Source organism: Lichtheimia ornata (genome assembly GCF_029851405.1).
Source record: "Lichtheimia ornata isolate CBS 291.66 chromosome Unknown scaffold00032, whole genome shotgun sequence".
Lineage (NCBI taxonomy): Eukaryota > Fungi > Mucoromycota > Mucoromycetes > Mucorales > Lichtheimiaceae > Lichtheimia > Lichtheimia ornata.
Genome location: NW_026695352.1, coordinates 60,751 through 82,862, shown reverse-complemented (window position 1 = coordinate 82,862; position 22,112 = coordinate 60,751). Strand labels below are relative to the sequence as shown.

The 22,112-nt window shown below is 43.8% G+C and overlaps 7 protein-coding genes across 7 annotated transcripts; 2 read left to right on the top strand and 5 right to left on the bottom strand.

Moving 5' to 3' along the window:
- Nucleotides 1-84: 84 nt before the first annotated feature.
- On the bottom strand, nucleotides 85-4,324 carry O0I10_006886 (uncharacterized protein; the record flags this gene model as incomplete). The annotated part of the gene is made up of 9 exons (XM_058486911.1): nucleotides 85-1,038; nucleotides 1,098-1,470; nucleotides 1,534-1,611; nucleotides 1,672-1,888; nucleotides 1,951-2,206; nucleotides 2,257-2,479; nucleotides 2,558-3,101; nucleotides 3,167-4,154; nucleotides 4,250-4,324. 9 exons carry the CDS (start codon nucleotides 4,322-4,324, stop codon nucleotides 85-87), a joined length of 3,708 nt encoding a protein of 1,235 aa, XP_058342246.1.
- A 1,100-nt stretch (nucleotides 4,325-5,424) lies between these two features.
- On the bottom strand, nucleotides 5,425-7,795 carry O0I10_006885 (glycine-tRNA ligase; the record flags this gene model as incomplete). Its single annotated transcript, XM_058486910.1, has 8 exons — nucleotides 5,425-5,852; nucleotides 5,926-6,265; nucleotides 6,324-6,488; nucleotides 6,563-6,728; nucleotides 6,793-6,942; nucleotides 7,000-7,145; nucleotides 7,197-7,618; nucleotides 7,705-7,795. The coding sequence occupies 8 exons, from the start codon at nucleotides 7,793-7,795 to the stop codon at nucleotides 5,425-5,427; spliced, it is 1,908 nt and encodes a 635-aa protein (XP_058342245.1).
- Nucleotides 7,796-8,136: 341 nt separating this feature from the next.
- O0I10_006884 (uncharacterized protein) lies at nucleotides 8,137-8,811 on the top strand (the record flags this gene model as incomplete). Its single annotated transcript, XM_058486909.1, has 3 exons — nucleotides 8,137-8,361; nucleotides 8,412-8,557; nucleotides 8,619-8,811. 3 exons carry the CDS (start codon nucleotides 8,137-8,139, stop codon nucleotides 8,809-8,811), a joined length of 564 nt encoding a protein of 187 aa, XP_058342244.1.
- A 144-nt stretch (nucleotides 8,812-8,955) lies between these two features.
- Nucleotides 8,956-10,097, bottom strand: O0I10_006883 (uncharacterized protein; the record flags this gene model as incomplete). The annotated part of the gene is made up of 5 exons (XM_058486908.1): nucleotides 8,956-9,012; nucleotides 9,080-9,337; nucleotides 9,400-9,705; nucleotides 9,769-9,821; nucleotides 9,896-10,097. The coding sequence occupies 5 exons, from the start codon at nucleotides 10,095-10,097 to the stop codon at nucleotides 8,956-8,958; spliced, it is 876 nt and encodes a 291-aa protein (XP_058342243.1).
- Nucleotides 10,098-11,178: 1,081 nt separating this feature from the next.
- Nucleotides 11,179-11,889, bottom strand: O0I10_006882 (uncharacterized protein; the record flags this gene model as incomplete). Its single annotated transcript, XM_058486907.1, has 4 exons — nucleotides 11,179-11,412; nucleotides 11,496-11,569; nucleotides 11,665-11,761; nucleotides 11,854-11,889. The coding sequence occupies 4 exons, from the start codon at nucleotides 11,887-11,889 to the stop codon at nucleotides 11,179-11,181; spliced, it is 441 nt and encodes a 146-aa protein (XP_058342242.1).
- A 675-nt stretch (nucleotides 11,890-12,564) lies between these two features.
- O0I10_006881 (uncharacterized protein) lies at nucleotides 12,565-13,966 on the bottom strand (the record flags this gene model as incomplete). Its single annotated transcript, XM_058486906.1, has 6 exons — nucleotides 12,565-12,771; nucleotides 12,847-13,032; nucleotides 13,094-13,279; nucleotides 13,342-13,488; nucleotides 13,557-13,676; nucleotides 13,760-13,966. 6 exons carry the CDS (start codon nucleotides 13,964-13,966, stop codon nucleotides 12,565-12,567), a joined length of 1,053 nt encoding a protein of 350 aa, XP_058342241.1.
- A 181-nt stretch (nucleotides 13,967-14,147) lies between these two features.
- Nucleotides 14,148-16,287, top strand: O0I10_006880 (uncharacterized protein; the record flags this gene model as incomplete). The annotated part of the gene is made up of 11 exons (XM_058486905.1): nucleotides 14,148-14,349; nucleotides 14,408-14,486; nucleotides 14,549-14,635; nucleotides 14,766-14,859; nucleotides 14,927-15,041; nucleotides 15,103-15,242; nucleotides 15,323-15,404; nucleotides 15,468-15,676; nucleotides 15,741-15,804; nucleotides 15,861-16,075; nucleotides 16,147-16,287. 11 exons carry the CDS (start codon nucleotides 14,148-14,150, stop codon nucleotides 16,285-16,287), a joined length of 1,428 nt encoding a protein of 475 aa, XP_058342240.1.
- Between the last annotated feature and the right edge of the window lie 5,825 nt (nucleotides 16,288-22,112).

Here is a 22,112-nt window from a genome sequence, read left to right as displayed (position 1 = left end):
AGAAGAGACTAAGAAAGATAAACAATACAAAAGAAAGAAATCGAGAAAACGGGGGACGAGAGAAAATACAATCGGACCTCTTCTTTACGCGTATGGGTTGGCACCCAAAACACGAATCAAAGGAGGCGTTTTGATCATTTCCACCGTGATCAAAACCTGGATCTTATCCAAGGCCTTGATGGTTTGGGTTCCAAGGTCGGTGCTGTAATTGGTACTTTCTGACAAGCGAGCAAGGACCATGGAAGCACGTTTGTTTTGTGTAGAGGTGGTGGGTTCTGGTTGCACGAAGGAGGAAGGTGGAGGACTTGGTGGTTTTCCATTATGCATTTCTTCCAAAAGAGCCTCTTCATCCATATCATCCTCTTCATCATCCGACATGGACCATGCACGTTGCTTGCCAGTCTTGGTGTCCACGCCTTTGGTCCAATACATGGTAAGCGAGCGTGTCTCTTGATCATATTCAGAACGCCACACTGGCAAGTTTGCGAGATGAATACGTCGTTCCAAATTGAGTTCGGGGATCATCACATCAAAGTATTGCTCAAATGCAGCCACCACAAGCGCTTCGCGGCGAACAACAGTGATATGGCTGGCATCAGCAGGACGAATACCACGCTTGCTAAGATACGACGCCATAAACAACATGCTGCTTTGTTCACGTGCATACAATGCAGCTTCCTTTTTGACATTGCAATGCTGTGCCAATTTTTGAACAGTGTCACGATCAAGGTAAAAGCGCTTTTCACCAGTAAGAGCTGTCTCGAGTTGTCGGTGGCTGATAATGTCAGCGAAACGAGTCGATGGTGATGTAAAATGGGTGAACAAGGGAACATTGAGAGCATAGTGCGAATACTTGAGAATATCAAGGGTGCCGGTACAAAAGTAGCGGGGTGGTTGCATTGTCTTGAGAACAATGACAGAGACCATCTTGCGAACATGGGGGTCTTCAATGGCTTCAATCGAGCGCTCAATGCTGCCAGCACTAGACACATCCATATCCACGCCAATGTGTTGTCTCACATAGTCTTCAAGTTCGCGCTGTAAATAATAAAGATAAGTAAGCATGAGGTATATGATAGTCCATGTACACGACTTACGATTCGGCGTTCCTTAGGTGGTGCATGACGACGAAGCAAAGCTTGTTCTGGGAACTGGCTCGAGATCTTTTGGGCAACGCATTGATTTGCAAGCAACAAGAACTCCTTCAAGATCTTCAAAGCGGGCTTCTTAGCCTTGGTGACAATGGATGATGGATCGTTGTTGTCATCGAAACCAAACTTAAGCTCATCACGCATTTGGGTCATGATGCCATCCTTAGAACGTGAATCATGCAACTCATTGGCAATTCCATGCAAAGTACGTAGATCTTGAACAAGAGCATCTTGAAGTTCCTTGTCAGCAACAATGTCAGAGGTCAATTCATCGTTCAAAGCCTTTTGAGCATCATCCAATGTGAATTGGGCGTGTGACCTATCATTGCATTGCCTGTGAATATCATTTCCTTGTATCCCATGTGAAAACATATATACATACTTGACAATAGTTTTGCCAAACCACGTATCCAAAATCTTGCCTGCCGAGCTGAGCTTCCAAACAACTGAAAACGCAAGTCTAATTTTAATTAGATTAGCAGGTGACACAAATAAATGCACTTTTGCTTCGTTGTGTTACCTTGGCTCATTGGGTACCAGGTTGGTCACTTGCTCAGTCAACTCCTTTGGCAAAATGGGCACTGCCTTGTGAATCAATTCCACGCGAATCGCACGTGCACGGGCCTCCTTATCCATTGGAGAATGTGCCTTGATAAAGTGCGTAACATCACTAACGTGCACACCCACTTCATAGGTATCATCGCCCAACTTTTGAATCGAAAGGGCATTGTCGATAACTAAAAACACAAAATCAGTATACATATATATTTTTAGCATCAGCATATATATAAAGATGTACCTTCAGCACCAGCATCGGCAAGTGTAAACACACGCACATTCTGCATATCACGTCTGTTTGTAATCGCCTCCTCATCCATGGTATAGGGTAATGAAGGCAAGCATCCCATAACAGCTTCGGGGAAATCAGTGTCTGTGACATTGTTGTCTGCCAGGATAGCTTGTGTTTGAACATCGAGATCGGCAATGGCACCAAGTTCGCGTTCCAATGTACCGAAAGGATGAAGCGATGTGATAGGCCAACGCTTAATGGAGCCCTGAAATAGAATGTGAGAATCCCATCATGTAGTCAACATGCAATACGTACCACAAACAGCTTGTTAGTATAGGCATCATTGTTCTCGACAAAATCGGCTGGGGCTTGCTCAATAGGAATAGCAATCAAAGGTACACGCTTATCGGTGGCCTTGAACCATACAATCCTAGGTGCTTCCTTGGTAGGCTTTTGACCCGTCTCAGCCTTTTGTGCTTCTTCAGCCGCCTTTTCTTCTTGGGCACGCTTGTTGTTAGGACGCATGAGTGTTAATGTGCTATGTTTGTCGTACGAGAAAATGGATCAGTATATTGCATTTCCACTTTTGCACATCCATTCATTATTATCCATTTACCCAGAGAACACCTGATTTTGTGCACGTTCAAGAATAGCAACAACGACACCACAATATTTGGGTTTGACAGTGTCGACATCATCATCACCACCGAAAATGATCTCGTTCTCATCCTCTTCATCAGGTAAACGCACTTTGACTTTGCCACCGTTACGAGCGAGCTTGGCTTCCTCCTTTTCACGTTTTTCACGCAAGACCTTTTCCACATCCACCAAACGAATGGCAACCACGTCACCTTCGAGGGCACGATTTCTGTCACGCGAGCCACATACATAGATATCGGCATCCAATTCATCACAGGCCACATACGCATCACTTCGATTACGCTTGTTGACACGCAACATGCCACGAACCAGTTGACGTGCACGAAAGAGTGGTGTAAGTGCTGAGAAAGGCAAATGGGCAATAAACAAAGGACGTCGCTGATGAGGATTGGCATCATCTCGAGAAAAGTTGACACGAGTGGGCGTAAACGGCACAAGGTTGAAAGAGTTGCGATAGGTGGATGAACGAGGTGAATAAGGCAATGCGGGAGAAGATACACCTATCATAAGGCACCCTATTAGTATCCTTTTCTCTTTGTCTTTTTCTCTATCCCCTTTTACTTACTTGGTCTCCAATCATTGTCAAAGTTGCGTGATGATCGGTGTGTAATCTTGTTAGTATCCTCACCCAAATTCAGGGGCTTGTTGAACGTGATACGACGATTCGCACGGCCATTACTTCCGGATCCGTTCTCGGACACTGTGGGGAGTTGCAATGATACACGCTTGGAATCGGCACCATGATTAAGCTCAGGGGCTTCGGAATAGCGACGGCTGAGAGAACGTAAAAGGTCACTGGACATGGAGCTACGTGCTGATTGTCTTCGAGAAGAGGGGGTTGACATGGATGTATCCGGTTTTTTGAAGGTGCCCATAAGCTTGGCTTCTGCTTCAGCTCTAGCTGCCTCACGAGATAGCAATGTATCCTCATTCTCATCCTCTTGTTGTTGCTCATTGGATGCTGAAAGTGATCGCATCATCATGCTGCTTCTACGACGATCCGATTTTGAGCCTGGAGCACCGGGAATTGGTAATAAGGATTGGATATCAATACTGCGTCTGTTGTTCCCATTTTGTGATACACGTCGGTCATCGCCATTACCCTGGTTTGCTGATGCTGCAGCAGAAGGTGGTCCAAAATAACTGCTGGAGCGGCGACTATTCCTTTTGCTATTGCTGCTCGTACTTGTGCTAGGTGTCGGTTCTCGGGGGAGTGTTTTGAGGGTGTTGATCATCGTTTGCAATGAATCCACAGTGACAGCATCATCACCAGCAGCAGCACCATTGCGTTGTTGTTGGTTCCTGAGACCTTGTGCACCATCATCTTCCTCCGCAAGGGTATGTAACCCAAAGTTAGTATTCCGACGATTGCCATCATGATTGGATACAGCGATCGAAGCGGACTTGCTACGTTGATGACCACGCCCACCACGGCTATTGCGATTTTGCTGCTTGCTTCCAGATGAACGGTTGTTGTTGTTATCCAGCTGACCAAATACTTGAAGCGATCGACGTTTATCGGCACGATTCGTTGAAGATGAAGGTCTCAAAGGCTAAAGAAACGATCGAAATAGGGTGTGTGTGTGAGTGAGTGTGTGTGCGAATATACAATCAAGAATAGTAAGGGTGAGAATATGATAATACATACAACAATTTCAGGTGGGTCAAAAAGACCTCGAGTACTCTCTGGAGCCGTTTGTTGTTCCAGAGTTTCGTGGTCCATGATGATGACGCGTGTGTTGTTGAATAAAGAAAAGGAACGGCTGAAGTTGGATAAGCTGGGAGGGATGGAGAGAGAGAGAAAGAGAAGAAAGGAAAGAGAAAGAGAGAAGAGACGGATTCTTCGAAGCTTGGCGGAAGGACCTGTCGGGAAAAGAGAGAATGAAAGAGAGAATAAGCCAACAATGCATTGCCAAAACGGCAACTAGCAACGTGCCTGTAGTTCAATTTAAAGCTTGTCTTCTTAGTTGGTACTTGCTGCTGAGCCACTTGTGGGGATCTAATGCACATTGATCATGCTTTGTTTGCCATAGATAATAGCTGCGTGTGTGAAACCACCAATCATCATGAGTCGTTTAGTCCAAGAAATTAGGACCCTATTGCGTGACATACTTGGTAACTCTTCTCATCGAGTGAAAACGGCTTGGCAATGTCCCCCATTTAGCTGTTGAACAAAGGAATCCTTCGGATGCTGTTGATGACCATCGCATTGAGACGGAGACTAGAGCAAAGGGCTACTGCAGTTGACGGCATTGGACGATGGCAAGGAAAATAGGCAAACAGAATGGAGGTGTGGAAGAGAGAGAGAGATAAAAAGAAAGAATCACATCGACGACAATAATGGGCGTTGCCACAGCGACCGCATGCTTCCTCATACACCATCCAGTTTTATCTTTAAGGCTATATGCAACGTCAAAGGCAAAAGAGAATGTTGACAGCCATTCGTATTTTAATGCACACCTCCCCTTACTATGATAAAAGTGGGATAGTTCGAATAAATGCTTGGTTTTCAATGAATAGAATGACGCTTTGCTATTGAATGAATCCATATTACATGCTTCAAACGATGGTAGTGTTGCATTTGATCAATGTCATGGAGCCAATACATTGTGCAACCCCTTTTTGACAGGCGTGTACTACACTATGCTTGATACCTTTAACGATAGTAAATGATCATCTTTGACCAAGACCAACTTCCCTTATCCTACATGTGCCTGGATCGAGAAATGATGTTTGTGAAGAATACGCACGCTTCTTATCCATAAAGTAGTCATCTACAGCATCATGGTTTATTCATCCATAAAATAATTTATCTACAAGAGCTTATTGCTCCTCCTTGAGGATCTTGAGGATGTTTTCAAAGCTGTCACGGATTTGCTTGGTGGAGTCACGATAACGGAGGGTTACAGTGTTGTCTTCAACGGTCTGGAAATCAACCGTGATAGCATAGGGAATACCAAGTTCATCATTACGGGAGTAACGACGGCCAATGGAAGCACCACTGTCATCAGTACGGGTGGAGATACCATTTTGACGAAGAGTGCGAGAGAACTTTCTCACAAATGGATCGAAAGCAGCGTTTGCAGAAAGAGGCAAAATGCAGCACTTGAAAGGGGCAACGATTGGAGGGAACGACAAGACGTTACGAGCTTCATCTTCTTCACGCACCCACCAGCTGTGCTCCAAAAGGGCGTAAAGGATACGGCCAAGACCGAACGAAGGCTCAATGACATTGGGAGTATATTCACGGACTATAAACATTCATATATGAGTGATCCAACAACACCCAATTTCGTATAGAGAAAAGGAAGTAGTAGTACTCACCGTGTTCAGTCACCTTTGCCTTTTGAACGGATACATCATCCTTGCTAACTTCAAACTTATCACTGCCAACCTCGACTTGTGCAACACCGTTGGCTTCAAGATCCTTTTGGAGTTGGGCAAAGCATTCGTCAGTGTAAGACAAGATGGCTTCTTCGACAGCCTTGGCGTTCTTCTTGAACTTGGGGCCAAAGGTCTTCTTGTTGATCTCGACTTGCCATTTCTCAACGACACGAGGTTCAGCAAGCTGTTCACGGACAACCAACTTCTCCTTGGTGCGAACAGAGTGCACGGTCAAATCATAAGCCGATCGATCAGCGCAACCAACACATTCAATCCAACCCTATTATGATGATGAGTACCCACAATTCCCATAATTGTATCAATCCAATCATACTTACGTAGCTGGTTTGGATTTCAGCATCCCAACAATCGCAAGCATAGTGAGCCATTTCGTTATCCATGTGCTGACGGAATCGGAGGCGATCACGCTTGATACCAATCTTGAGCAAGAATTGGTAGATACGAGCAAGGAAGTAGCCGAGAGTTTGGTTGTCAACAATACCCTAATCACAAACATCCAATGTTAGCCATTCAATTCACACGATCCATGTTGTATCTCTGGTTCCCAAAAATATACCTTTTCAACAGCTTCACCAACAGTCATTTCCTGCAACTCAGTCTTGCCGCTCAATTGAACATCCTTGGGCAAGAAACGCATGACGGTGTCCTTGACATCATTGTAGCCGGGATGGTTCTTGTTGTCGGGATCAACGTAGTGCTCAATTTCAGCCATGGTGAATTCACTATATTATCGAATGGGTGAGTCATCCTGTTGTAGTCACTTTGATTGCCCTTTGTACCACATACCGAACACGCAACAAACCAGAGCGAGGGCTGATCTCGTTACGGAAAGCACGACCCACTTGGGCAGAAGCAAAAGGCATCTTTTCATTGTTGAATTCAAGCAACTTTTTGAAGTTGAGGAATTGACCTTGAGCAGTCTCTGGACGCAAGTAGCTATTAAATAAAGATCAGCCATGTATCCATTGTCATCCTTTTCCTGTTTTATCTTACCCCTTGAGTTGACCAGTAGGACCAATTTGACTCTCAAACATCAAGTTGAATTCTTGGGGTTCCGAAAGCTCGTTACCAGATTCAGGAGAGCGAATGTTGTACTTTTTGATGATCTCAGTAAGCTCGGGACCACCATAGTTGTCAATCTATCCAACGTATGTCAATGACTTGTTGTTCACATTCATCCAATTACATACTTGAGCCAAGATTTCCTCATAAGCCTTGCGTTCTTCATCAGGCAATTCAACAGCGACAACGGTACCCTTTTTCTTCTTTTTCTTATCGGATTTTTGGGGAGTGGTGGCAACAGCGGCAGCATCAGCATCGGTGGCACCAGCCTTGGCAGCACGAGCCTGACGATCACCCAAAAGACGAGCTTCGAGGACAGCTTCAACCAAGTGATCAGCACGGAAAATCTCGCCGTTCTTAAGATCCTTGCACATCCAGTCAGCAAACTTATCCACGTGACCCGAGGTCTTGAGGACGTCGTGAGTTGTCATGATGGTCGTGTCGAGTTCGAGCATCTCCTCTTCAAGCACAAAGTGATTGCGCCATTGAGAAATGATATTGTTCAACAATGCACAACCAGTGGGGCCAAAGTCATAGAAACCGGCAACACCTTGTAAAAGAAAGACGCGTCAATCATACATATCCCTTGTCAATGCATGCACACACACACACACACCACCCATGTCCAGTGCTTACCGCCATAGATTTGGAAGGAAGGGGCATAAAAGAAACGCTTGGTAAGCAATTGCTCCAAAGCAGTACGGTCAAATTGTTTATCGGCAGACATTGTCTCTTCTCGTCAAGAGGGAAAGCGGCAAGTGGAATACCCAGCACCCAATTGAGCGGGCTGTCTTTGGAGGGAGTACACAAGCCACTCTGGTTTCATTTGACTCATGTCGCATTATACTCGCATGTGGCTCACATTGACGCATTCTACTTCCTTTTCAGTCATACCCAATTGCACCAAATTATCCTTATCAATAAAGCATACGAATACACGTGATCCATGGATAGGTATGTAAGTGTATGAACGAGTGATGGAGGCAATGCACGTGATTGGCAGGGAAAAAAAAGTATGCAAAAGGCGACCTGATCCATTTTCGGAACTGCAATACTCCTCTTCCACACATGTCCGATTCAGATTCTGACGCACGATCGATCGCTAGCATGGATCGCGATCTACCCAACATTCTGGTCACTGGTACTCCCGGTACAGGAAAGACAACAACAAGTGAAGCGATCGCCAATGCTACTGGTTTGCAACATATCAACGTTGGTGAGCTTGTCAAGCGTAAACAGTTGCACGAAGGCTACCTCGCCGAGTATGATACCCACATCCTGGATGAAGACAAGGTACCCTTCAAGTTGACGTATTACGATATCTCTCTAATGTAGTATCATAGCTTATTGACGAGATGGAAGACATGATGCAAGAAGGCGGCAAGGTGGTGGATTTCCATACATGCGAGATTTTCCCAGAACGATGGTTCGACCTTGTTCTCGTATTGCGAGCAGATACTTCACCATTGTATGATCGTATGGAGAAGCGGTAAGTGTTGTATTGGTTGCCATGGGATACTATGCATACTCACATGATACGATTTTTGTAGTGGATACAACCAACGAAAGTTACAAGAAAATATCGAATGCGAGATTATGCAAGTTGTGCTCGAGAGTGCACGAGAATCCTACGCACAAGAAATCGTTGTCGAGTTACCGAGCAACAATGTGGACGATATGGAAAGCAACGTGGATCGTGTCAAACAATGGCTTGATGCATGGAAACAGCAACATGGCAAATGAAGAAGGAGGACAAAGGAGGGGCGCTCTTTATACATAGATGACAATGTAGCCAATCAACCAGCAATTGGATCATTTTTTTGTTCTCAATGAATGTATGAGATGGGAGGAGTTATTCTAATACAACTATATAAAACATGGCATTTCTCAAAGATCAAAGCCAACTGCGTCTTTATCATGTTGATCCAAATCACCGAGATCCCACTATGTATAATTCCATATGTGTCAGAGTTGGATGCTAAGGAACAAAAGGTTGATTTTGGGTACTTACGTTGTTTTCGATGGTACGAAGAAGCGAGTAGTGGTCGTATTTCTTATGATCCTTGCGAGATTTGCTAGAGCGTTTAAAGTCGGGGCCAAAAAGAGCTGCATAAACACGGTTGCTTTTGGTATTGCTGTCATCCTCATCAAAGGTCACAACAAACATCGTGTTCTTGCTGAAGGCTGATTTCTTGATACGTGGTTCAAGGAACTTTTTGAGCCACTTTGCACCATAGTCCATGTCAGTGTCATGTGCATCATTCTTGAGCTATTATAGTAATACATAAATGTGAATATTAGGTCCTATGGCATGGATCGAGGGGGACTTACGTTGGGTGTATAATACACGTATTGCGGGACTTTGTCGTCCTTGATATCCTTGTCAAGTTGATCAGCATTGACAATGTTGGCGCAACGCTTCTTGTTGTTGCGAATATTCTTGAACGAGATGAATGGGTTATGCTTGCGTGCATAGTTATCGATATCCATATGGCTATTGCATCCACCAGGATAATCTTCTTGATAGGTCTTCCAGGAGATTTGCTTCCTCTCCAACAAGTCAACAATCGTATCTCGGTCAAAGTTGGATTCATCATCCTCTTTAGTGCCCTTGGTCGAGCCACTGATCATTGCTATCTAAAATGTATACATCCATTGTCAGTATGAGGGGTATTGCTACCAGTACTTAAAAGCACATACGTAATTGGGCTGTGAAGGATGGGATGTACCATGGTAATTTGTAAGCAAAACGCCTATATAAAAGAAGCACCATTGGATGAGTTTTATGATGGTATTTTGTGTGTGTGTGTGTGTTTATCGAGCATACCATTATGACGACTGGGCAATGACTTGAGATACTTGTTTTTCATGGCCGTGCTATAATCTTTGTTCTCGAAAACAATGATCACGACTCGATCAAAATGTTTCCCTGGGACAAGGGTTGATGAGTTGTTGTGGTGTGATCCAACATCGGTATCGGAAGAGTGGTGATGATTGTGGTGAGGAGCTGCCTGGGCCAGCCAGAACATGATGGTGGATGTAGCAAGGGTCAACAAAGAAAGTCTCATTGTGTGAGAGGTGGAGTAAATAAAAAGTAACAAAGAATGGAATGGGTGGTGATGTTGTTGGCTATGCATGCGATCGTTGTTGCTTTTATAAGTGTCTTTGTCTTGAGTCAATGGCCACCAAATTGATTGTGATAATCAACTTGCATTGATGTGTCTCCTTGATCGATGGCAATTGAGCAGCCGCTACATCACCACTACCCTGCATGCTTCGTAGCAGCTATTGTAAAAGGCTTACAATGCAACATTTTTCTCGCTGATTGGCCATCAGGTGGTGTCAAATGACACCACGTGAGGAATCTTCCTTATGGATAAAATAGCAAATAACTTTGACGCTGACTTTTTCCTCAAGATGCATTACAATGAATGAGTGCTGCGTAATAATTCAGGGGCATTATGCATTTTGTGTTCTGGAGTACAGATACAAACACCGACCGCAAATGGTAGCTGAAGCGTGGATATGATCTCCTTACATTGGTAAGAGCAATAATGGCGTGAGCAAAGGCTAAGGAGATGGAAAGGAAAAAAGATTATGCCATAATTATCGGTTGCTATAGGTGGTTGCCATGTGTGCACTCAGCAGGCATAATTGAGCACGCCACGGTTTATGTATCAATCTCGATTCTTGTTTGTAGTCAAAGAGCCCATTACCTTTTAGACAATGCCTGTTTTGGTTCCATATATACATCCAACAGCGAATTCAGATGAACGTGATAACCATAATAGACGCTGCTGCATAGCTGCATTCTAATCCCCATCATTTTTACTCATATCTTCTATAATGATGATAAAGACCAACAACATGGGTTTTACTTGCATACAAAGAGCAGTCTCTTTATTGTAACATAATGTATATGAAATAGAAAGATTGGAGGGGTTCTTATCTTGATGATGACGGACGACCAAATGTATTGCACCAAAAAGGGGAGGAGTATAATTTTGCGTGTGTAAATGTGATTGTGGTGAAAGAAACGAGAGGTTGTGGTATGAGAGCGATAATACTCAAAGTTTTTGGTTTGCTGCAGTAGTGGATAGGACTCCATGTTTAGTGGCTAAGCATGGTGTAAAGGGTACTGACAGACATGCCGAGAAGACCAAGCAAAGCGACATAGCTGAACACACCACGCATACGCTTGCTGGGGTTACCGGTCAAGTAGCCGGAGGAGAAGAAGAAGCGACCCACAAGGAAAACGGCACCTGCAACGGATGCATAAACGGGGTACTTGATACCACCGATCAACAAAAAGGTAGAGTAGATAGGGTACATCTCCAAGGTGTTCTTATGGTTGCAGGAAAAAAGCATACGTTAAGACAAGGGTTATGGCAATAAGCATAATTCTTAATAATAGAGGCAATGCTTACCTGGTGGACACGTTGAGCACAGTTGAAGAGGTTCTTCTTAGGATCGTTCTCAGCCTCGGCCTTATCAGCATAAGCTATTGTGTAAAATGGTCAAAGGTTAGAACAATACATATACAAGAAGGAGCTTTGTTGCTCTTTAGCATTAGGAGGAGAGATGTTGATCACTTGCCATATGGGTAAGGCACACCGGCAGCTCGTCGGTACTTGCCGGTTTGGGCGCCGAGAGTGAACAAGTAGAAAGCGCTGGCGGCAAAAGTGGTCAAGACCTATGGTAAGGATCGTTTTTTGGTGTATGTTAATACGCAACGTCGAGTGTAATAATAAGCGTCGTGATGAGGGTTATATATATATAACATACGTAGCCGTATTCGTGGGGAAGTTCAATAGCAACCATTGTTTGATTTTGTGTAATGAAGGACAAAAGCAGCGAGGCTCGACCGAGGAGCTTATATATCAAATGTGGCACATTATCTAACCCAGAAACAAAAAACAAATTGCTTACGCAAGCGGTCGTAAAGGCTACCCTGATCTCCGCATTCATTCGTCAAGCTGACGCGTTCAGTTGCTCCCTTTACTTAGCACTGGTTTCATTTCCTAAATAGGAGTATTCTCTTTGGGACAAGTCCTGTGTATTCGCAAAGGTAAAAGCGCGTGGCTTCCGTTACACATTTGCTCCATATGAAAACCTCGAATGATTTCTCATTGATAATCCAATATTGGGTGTTCCATGTACAAGCAGTAAAATGTAACAGGGCTACATGTCGGCTTTGATCATTTTACTGGCCGCTGCGTTGTGAATGATAATGCACCCCAATACCAGGATGTTCTCCACTGCTGTATGTTACACAACCGGAAAGCAAGCCGTGATAAGCACAACAGCTGAATATTATCAAAACACTGAACGTTGATGTTTTTGCATTGATGACAGCATACATAATACATGGGACTGCTAATGCGTAATATTCCATCATTGATCCATCATCGATTGTTCGATTGGTGCACGTGGCTGTCCCGATTTGCGCATAATGCTCAATACGTAAAGGATCGGTTTTATTGACACATGCTAAAGCTATACGTATACAATCACAGCATCACCCATCACTGTTGCCAATTTCACGTCACTACCAGCGGTGGCGTCTCTTGACGTCCCATAGTATCCTTTCAGCTTTGTGAGTCCTCTTCGCTCGACATGTACTCTTTCGGGGTGATCGATGGATGACACCTGCGTTTTACCCATTACAGTTGATAATGTAAATGTGGATTCGAATGAGTCGGGCTATTGGGCAATAAAAAGCATAGTCAACATTGTGAATATCACTACAACCTCCTGCATAACATGTGTATCCCATACCAAATGAGCCTCGGCTTTTCCTTTTGACACAGCAAGATCCACACGAGATGGCGAATCGATTTCGGTTGCATCAAGAAGTATATCACCCACCGAAGTGCTTGCACTCAGATCACCCATACCATGTTTGAGATGAGCATGAATGTTTCCTTTGCTGGTAGCCAATGCCATGGCCGTCGTGATTACATCCTAAACAATGCTGTCGGCATAAGTATCCATTGTTGACACCTTTTTAGAACAATTGTGTCACCTTGAATGCGATGTTTCCATTTGCTGTCTCCAAAGTCAATGCCTCGCTGAGCACGACACCATTATCCAGGAACTCGATATCGCTGTTGGAAACGCTAAGATCCAATCGATCAATGGCAGCCAAATGAGGAAGTTCGATGGTGATGTCAAGCGTGATGCAAATAGTGTCCAGGAGATCTTCCTTGGTCTGCATTTGAGAAGTTGCATTAAGCATGTTATTCCTTCAACTTTGGCTGACGACGTGCTTACATCCATTATCAATCTTAATATGCCGAGATCTGGTTCATCGTGTTGAATGCTGATAAGCTGTTGGTCATCCTTATCCACAAGTCTGATATCAAAGTATACAGTGGTATCGGCCACATCGGGATTGAGACGAATCTTTGTATGACCTTCCTAGCAAGGTGTGAGTATAGGATACAAACAAATCAGGTGGGATGATCGTGCATATGCACCAAACATACCTGAATCTGTAGTTGACGCGTAGCCTTTTGCTCAATGATCAAACCACTGTACATGTCGTAAGGGAGCGTATAAACCGATTGCCAAGGGATGGTGGGACGACCACATTGCTGAGCAACTACCTGCACAGACAATCCATCATGGTGGCACAATATGAGCTGGGCTGTGTATGACATGATGACGAGATGATGATGATGATAAATACCAAGTCGTCGTTGACAAGAGGAGGATCAAAATGAATCGTCTCATGGGATACAACTATGCATTGCCTTGCATAAAACAGATATCCTTGAAAGCAAATGTTGATCAAGATGATGGCGGCAATACTGAGTCGTCGTGATAGCCGGTGGTTGTTGCTGTGGCAACGCTTTTCATCAAGTAGAGGTGTTTCTTCGTCGACTTTTTGTTGCATGTATCAGCGAGTGTGTGAGATAAAAGGTGCAGGAAGAAAAGAGAGGAAGAAAAGGAAAAAGGAATGCAAACATTGTTTTGGTGGGATCTGGATCTGGGTTGGGGGAGGGAGCATGAGCCAAGTTGTCGCACAGAGTCCAAAAATCGGTAATTGTTCACTTCTTCTTTACCACCGTCATCCCATGCCGCATTCCATTGGCATCCAGCCAAGTCCAAGTTCCACAATACCCTCGGATCAAACCTCAATGGCTGCCACAATGTCTTCATCCTACGATTCCAACACTTCCACCAACTCGAAAATGAGCGACCCAGTCAAGAGCTACAACAAGTTGCGTCGACAAGGTTCACGAAGCTCCGTTGCTGCTGGAAAGCGTAAACTGGATGGTATTGTTTTACCACTCGACGACGATGACACGTTCGATGCATTAATGCCATAAGATAGAAACGAATACCTCGAATTGGATCCATCACAAGAAACATTTCTTTATCTTGAGCAGTGCTGGTAAACCTATATGGACAAGGTATGACAATGTCATGCATGACCCGACACCCATCTCATGGATCATTCCTTACTATCCTCCAGATATGGCGATGAATCACGGATATCTTCATTGATGGGTGTTATACAAGCCATCATTTCTTTTTTCCAAGATGGAGATGATGCTATCAAGTATGTATCGGAAGAAGAGGAGGAAGATGAAGAGGAGGAGGAGGAGGTCATGGAAAGGAGACGGGCTCTCCGGCCCCATGATGCAAGTGACACACAGGCCACCAGCTGATTATCGCTTCCTCAATGTTAGATCAATGAATGCGGGTCAACACAAGTTCGTCTTTTTACATCGGGATCCACTTTATTACGTAGCCGTATCGAAAACAGGAGAATCAGATGTTCAGGTATGGATGGCAAAGGGAGAGGTTTAATGTCACATGATCATGTTGCTTATCAAAAGGGTATTGGTAGTTGCGAGATCAACTTTTATATCTACACAACCAAATCCTAAGCGTGTTAACTGGTGCTCAGCTCACTCGGATCTTTGAACAGCGTGTAAACTTTGATCTTCGTCGTTTGCTTGCTGGTAAGTATAGGGCGTGGTCCTGGATGATCATGGCAGAGATCTGATAGGGACATGGGTATAGGCACAGAAGTATTCCTGGATAGCCTGTCAACTCTCTTCAACAAGGACCATAGCTTCATGCTTAGTGCTCTACAATGTCTTCGATTAAGCAGGCGTGTACGAGATCAAACGGGTGCTATATTATCGGGTCGCAAAATTAAGGTAAATGCATATGGACAAGGTTGCATGATATGCAAGGGTATGCATGTACTTACGCGAAACTTTATGGTTGGTGGATACAGGGACTATTGTACGCAATGATTGTAGCAAAGGGACGACTTGTGACTTTGTTGAGACCAAGAAGGCACAGCCTACATCCATCAGGTATGTTGAAGGAGAAGCGTTATCATCACTTTGGATTCCATTGACCATGTTCTATCATATTAGATTTGCACCTCTTATTCAACATGCTGACCGGCTCCACTACATTTCATACGGCTGAATCATGGACACCGCTTTGTTTGCCAAAATTCAATTCAAAAGGTTTCCTTCATGCATATATATGTTACATTGCCAAGGATATATCCACTGTGATGATCAGTACTGATAAGGATCGATTCTTTGACTTGAGCGAATGGAAGAGCAACATTGTCGAGGTATGACAAATATAGCAGCATGGCTCGCTTACGCTGTATCCATTGATTACGTCTTCTTTTCCAGTCGCTGCAAAAAGAGAACACACTGCAAAGCATCATCAATGCATCAGAGTACAGTTACAAAATAGGTGAGATGACAAAGGAGATATATCGCAACGGCGAGCTGATTCTGTTTTGGTCTTAGAGAGCATTGGGGCACCGGGGCTAGCTCACTTTTTGTACAAGAGCAAAATCCATGTCCAATTCACATGTCCTGAATACAGTGATCCGTATACAAATGACGTACACCAAAAGCGATTGTTTCGACTGTATCATTATGTGTATGATCGAATGCACTGCCGAGCACGGCCCTTGAAGCTTTATTACCATGAAAGTGATCAAGAAATCATTCTCGGATGGGTATGCTATTGGTTGGTTTCTAGCTATTGAAATGCCATATTCATCTATTTTCTTTACCATCATTATTGTAGATCACATCCTCATTTGAGCTATACGTGGTATTCAAACCAGGCACATCCAAACAAACTATCATCTCGAGCTCCAACTACCTCTTAAGATGGATCAGGCGGAATGAAGAAAGCTTGTTTATAGTAGATTCCCCAGTATTTTGAATAAACCTTATGAAAAGCCATGCTATGTACGTAATTGCATCTATGCTGTAATGATGGTATACCAAGTTGGTTCATCATACTGAGGACCGACGAGGAGACCAAAGCCATGAAGATAAACAACATCATTGCCATTCATCCTTTTACCCAAATTACTCTCGGATGCACTGATCATTTTTGGCCTATTGACCATACCATGGTCAACTTGCCATACGGCAATCATAGGTGAACCTTACTATAGGGGGAGGGTATATCATCATGCATTTCACTACCCATAGGATTGCCCCTTCCAATCATGCAAAACAGCTGAGTTACACAAACGCACACCTGCGCATCTTTCGCTGTATCAGGGTCAATCTACTTCGCAATGAACAACCACTTTTCATATAGCATTACGCTTACAGCATATAGAAAACATAAAGTCAGCTGTATCTCAAAACTTTACAATCAACCGTGGGGTCTTTAAGAGAACAACGTTGCTCGGCGGGGTGAAACGCACCTTGTGTGTAAGTTTTGCGATCAAGGTAGCCAATCCCAGATTTCGCAATGTCGCTACCGCCAAACTGGATCCACGGGTCGACCTCTTCGACGACAACGACCAAAAAAATATTTTTTGGGCTAGCTGCGACATTGAACGTGAAACTTTCACACAACGTGCTGTTGGCCAAGCTGAGCCCATTGCTCTATTCAAACCCCCACGTTTCATTGTAAAGTTTGGAGATACAGGCACCTTTATGTTTGTAAGTTTGATGGTATAAGAAGAGTGGTCTTTGTTCATTGTCAAGTAGGTGGATCCTGGCAGAGCAAAAGATGCAGAGGGTCGTGTTGTGTAACACAGCTACGTTTGCATGAATGAAAAGGTCAATGTATAATTACTTATAGATCATCTAGGAAAAGGCATGTATTGCTAGCTAACGGCCACTTTTATCCAATCATCATTGTCGCGAGATCCACTGCATGGGAGCGATGCCCCTGCTCCAGACATTCATTTCCATGATTAAAGTAGGTTGATCCGAGCTGATATGACTGAGCTGCGGTCAAAGAGAGATTACATCACTCTGGACATAAAGCACGCTCGATGTAGCTCAACCGAAGTAATCTTGTGTGAGCATAACTCAACCAAATCAGCTCCGATCAAGCTACTTTAATCATGGAAATGAATGTCTAAAGCAGGAGCATCGTCCACCTACAATAGAATGCACAAAAGTTGGGAATGCACAAAAGTGGCTATTAGCTGCCAATGTATGACCTGAAAATGACGTTTGCGTACCTGTCATGCATCGTCCCTGAGGTCCTGACTTTTTAGCTCAGCTACACAAAGAGGTCCTTCTGCATCTTTGGCTCTCCAGGGTCTAGATACTTTACATTAAACAAAGACCACTTGTCATACAGCATCACGCTTACAAAAATAAAGGTGCCTGTATCTCCGAACTTTACAATGAAACGTGTGGTTTTTATTAGAGCAATGGGCTCGGCTTGGCCAACAGCACCTTGTGTGAAAGTTTCACGATCAAGCCTGCCAATCCCAGATTTCGCAATGTCGCTACCAGCCAAACTAGATCTGGGGGTCGACCTCTTCGACGACGACGACCAAAAAATATTTTTTGAGCTAGTTGCGACATTGAACGTGAAACTTTCACGCAACGTGCTGTTGGCGAAGCCGAGCACATTGCTCTAATAAAAACCCCACGTTTCATTGTAAAGTTTGGAGATGCAGGCACCTTTATGTTTGTAAGCGTGATGCTATATGAGAAGTGGTCTTTGTTTAATGTAAAGTAGCTAGACCCTGACAGAGCAAAAGATGCAGAGGGTCGTGTTGTGTAACACAGCTACGTTTGCATGAATGAAAGGGTCAATGCATAATTACTTTATGGATCATCTAGGAACAGGCATGTATTGCTAGCTAACGGCCACTTTTACCCAATCATCATTGCTGCGAGATCCACTGCATGGGAACGATGCCCCTGCTCCAGACATTCATTTCCATGATTAAAGTAGGTTGATCCGAGCTGATTTGACTGAGCTGCGGTCAAAGAGAGATTACATCACTCTGGACATAAAGCACGCTCGATGTAGCTCAACCGATGTAATCTTGTGTGAGCATAACTCAACCAAATCAGCTCCGATCAAGCTACTTTAATCATGGAAATGAATGTCTAGAGCAGGAGCATCGTCCACCTACAATAGAATGCACAAAAGTTGGGAATGCACAAAAGTCTTATTAGCTGCCAATGTATGACATAAAAGTGAGGGTTGCGTACCTTTCATGCATTGTCCCTGAAGTCCTGACTTTTTAGCTGAGTTACCCAAAGAGGTCCTTCTGCATCTTTGGCTCTCCAGGGTCTAGCTACTTGACAATGAACAAAGACCACTTGTCATATAGCATCACGCTTACAAACATAAAGGTGCCTGTATCTCCGAACTTTACAATGAAACGTGGGGTTTTTATTAGAGCAATGGGCTCGGCTTGGCCAACAGCACCTTGTGTGAAAGTTTCACGTTCAATGTCGCAACTAGCTCAAAAAATATTTTTTGGTCGTCGTCGTCGAAGAGGTCGACCCCCAGATCCAGTTTAGCTGGTAGCGACATTGCGAAATCTGGGATTGGCAAGCTTGATCGTGAAACTGGCACCCAAGGTACAGTTGGCCAAGCCGAGCACATTGCTCTATTCAAAACCCCACGTTTCATTGTAAAGTTCGGAGATACAGGCACCTTTATGGTTGTAAGCGTGATGCTATAAGGAAGGTGGTCGTTGTTCATTGTGAAGTAGCTGACTCTGATAGAGCCAAAGATGCAGAGGGTCGTGTTGTGTAACACAGCTGTTTTGCAGGATTGGAATGGTCAATGTATGATCCTTTATGCATTATCATGTATTGCCAGCTAATAGCCACTTCCTCTCAATCCCAACTTTTGTTCATTGTGTGACAGTGGAATGATGCTCCTGCACCAGCCGAGCATTTCCATGGTTCAAGTGTCTTGATTCGAGTTGATTTGACTGAGCTACGCCAAAACAGCAAACATGTCAATTCTTGGAAGACAGACCCTGCGAATGTCTCCGTCTTTCAAACTTTTGGACGCTCCCATTCCAAATTTTCAAATGAACCGTGAGGTCTTTATTATGAAAAAGTTGATCAGCATGCTCGAGAGCACCATTCTGTCCAATTTTCAAGTTGGAGGTGGGCAACTTCGGGGCGGTGGGCCGTCCGCTCTTTTGTTGTCGTCATCCACCATTTGGACCACCCCGCATTTTAAATCTTCACAATGAAGTCTACAAATTTTAAATGAATGAAGTTGATCAGCTTGTCCCAGCGAACCATCTGACAAAGTTTCAAGATCGAAATGGGGAATCCCAAGACAATACATACTACTTCCATAGATCATGAATCCGGCGCTGCCGTGCTTTCCGATCTCCATAGTAAATCCCACGTTATACCCTCCCATTCAATTTTATATAATGAAACACGATGTCTTTTTTAGATCAACGTGATCAGCATGTCCAAAAGCATCTTGTGTGAAAGTTTCAGGATCAAGAGGAAATCTCAATACCAAGGTTTGATGTACAGTGTTCATGCATTTATACAAGAGGTGTCCGACCGATTTACTTCCCACTCCTTCCGCTCTCACAACTTCTTGTCTCTTCCTCCCATTCCCAATTGTTGCCCCATTCAAGTATACAACTACCACCTGCGAACGATTGTCCTGCTTCAACCCATCATGTCAAGCCTACGATTGCCTTGATGCGATTGTCTTTGACTAAATGGAAAGTCCATGGCGTGTACACAGCCTTCTTGTCACTCTACTACAACACGCACGTTTCTTGACACTTCACCTTCTCTTGTACAATCGTCCACCATAATCAAACGTAACAGCGTTCATTCCAGCAGTTACCATTAGCAATGTCTCTACTACATTGTCTCAAACAGCGTTCTTTACTTGCAGCAGCTTGCCTTACATCCCTTTTTTTACGTGAACAGCAGATAGCCATTGTATGGAAGCAGATTTATTTACACGTATCAACGCGCTTCAACACATACGAGTTTCAATGGATATGGATCCGAATGATGCAATGCTTTGGAACGTCTGATGGAAGGAAGTGATTACGTTGATCGGTTTGGTTCCCTTGGCCCATTTAGAACGTGATGTCTAGTTTGGATGACACCATATCAGCCGTCAACTACGCCGCAATACAAGCTGGAAAATGACCAACAAAGAGAGAGACCAAGGACTGGATGGAAAAGGAAGCGATCACATGGCTCGTTTTCAACCAACGTATTGGATTTGGAATGGCTATGGTGGATGGATTCAATCAATGCAGTAATGAGAATCATGGTGATTACTTGCCGCGTTGCCAGCAGGAAGGATGGATCGTATCACGTGGACACGGCTGAGGGTGATGATGGATGGGATGCAATTGACGAAAGAAGGTGTTTACATCCATGGATGATATTGGAATACTCGAGTTGATGCATGCAGCAGCTATTTTGCAATCATGGACGAAGGATGTTTACGACGGCAACAACCAAGAATACCATGACACATACCCCCCTGTTGCATCTATGTAATTCACCCTTATCTTATTCAATTTGCAATACTGTTCCTTTATCATATTTACTTCATAAACGTCCACACTGATACCAAAATTATCATTTGATTCTTACTGTTATACACAATGTATGATGGCACAGCTATTGATGAAAACAAAATATAATGATGGATCATCGCACGTCATTGATGCAGGGATAAAAATGGATACAAAGATTGGGGACACAATAATGTGGAGAAGTCTCTATTCTAACAATGATACAAAGAGGAGAGATGCAATTGGATCGGGAATGTTTTTATTCTAAAGGTGCATTGTGATAATGTAAGAAGCAGTATAGGATATTGTTCCTTCTTGCGGCTTGTACTGTACGCACGCATGGATTCACTTGTCTTCATTCGGATGTTGCGGTTTTGAAACACTGCTCGTTTTTGAACCAATGCCTTCGTTAAACGATCCGCAGCCTCGTACATGTATTTCCTCCACGTCAACAATCCACGTAAAGTATCAAGAAACGGATACCAATTTTTGAAGGCAATCATATTCTTAGCAGCAGGGTACTGCTCCCTCTTGCGACTTGTACTGTACGCAAACGTGGATTCATGTGTCTTGATTCGAACGTTGTTTTTTGAAACATGATCTCGAAAAAAGTTGCCATGCTTTGATGAAATAGTCGAACTCAGCCATATCCTGCTTCTTGAACATTTGAGGGCGTTTGAGCAAGGCCGACATGAGAATGTCCATCGTCTTGAGTGGTACATATATATGCTTGCTGTCATAATGCTTGGAATATATACGATAAAGATACTTAATACCACGGTCGATACTCCTTGTAGTGCAAATTGTGTGACATGCAAGTCTCCAATGATTGACAACATCTTCATCCACCACGATCTCAGTCAAAGCATATCGTTTCGTATAGTGGTTCCTCGCAGACACCCATTCATCCGCTGAAAAAAGCAGTTGTTGTGATGTTTTTGCCCTTTCCTTGTCGCAAGAAAAGACTGTAGATTGAGTCTTGAACCCTTTCCATAGTGGGACTTGAACACGCAAATGCCGTTTTTGTGGATATGGACATGAGAACTTGGATGTATCTCAAGTGCTGTGTTGTCGTTGAACTTCGGATGCAGAAAGCGTCGCCATGATGCAATGTCAACAGTTGCTCATGAATGATCTAAATGCTCGCGATGTTAGACTTTGAAAATATGCCAAAGTTATAAAACGTACCCTGATCGTAGTCTAACTCTAGTTTATGATAGGCGCAGTTACGTGGATTATTGTCACGATG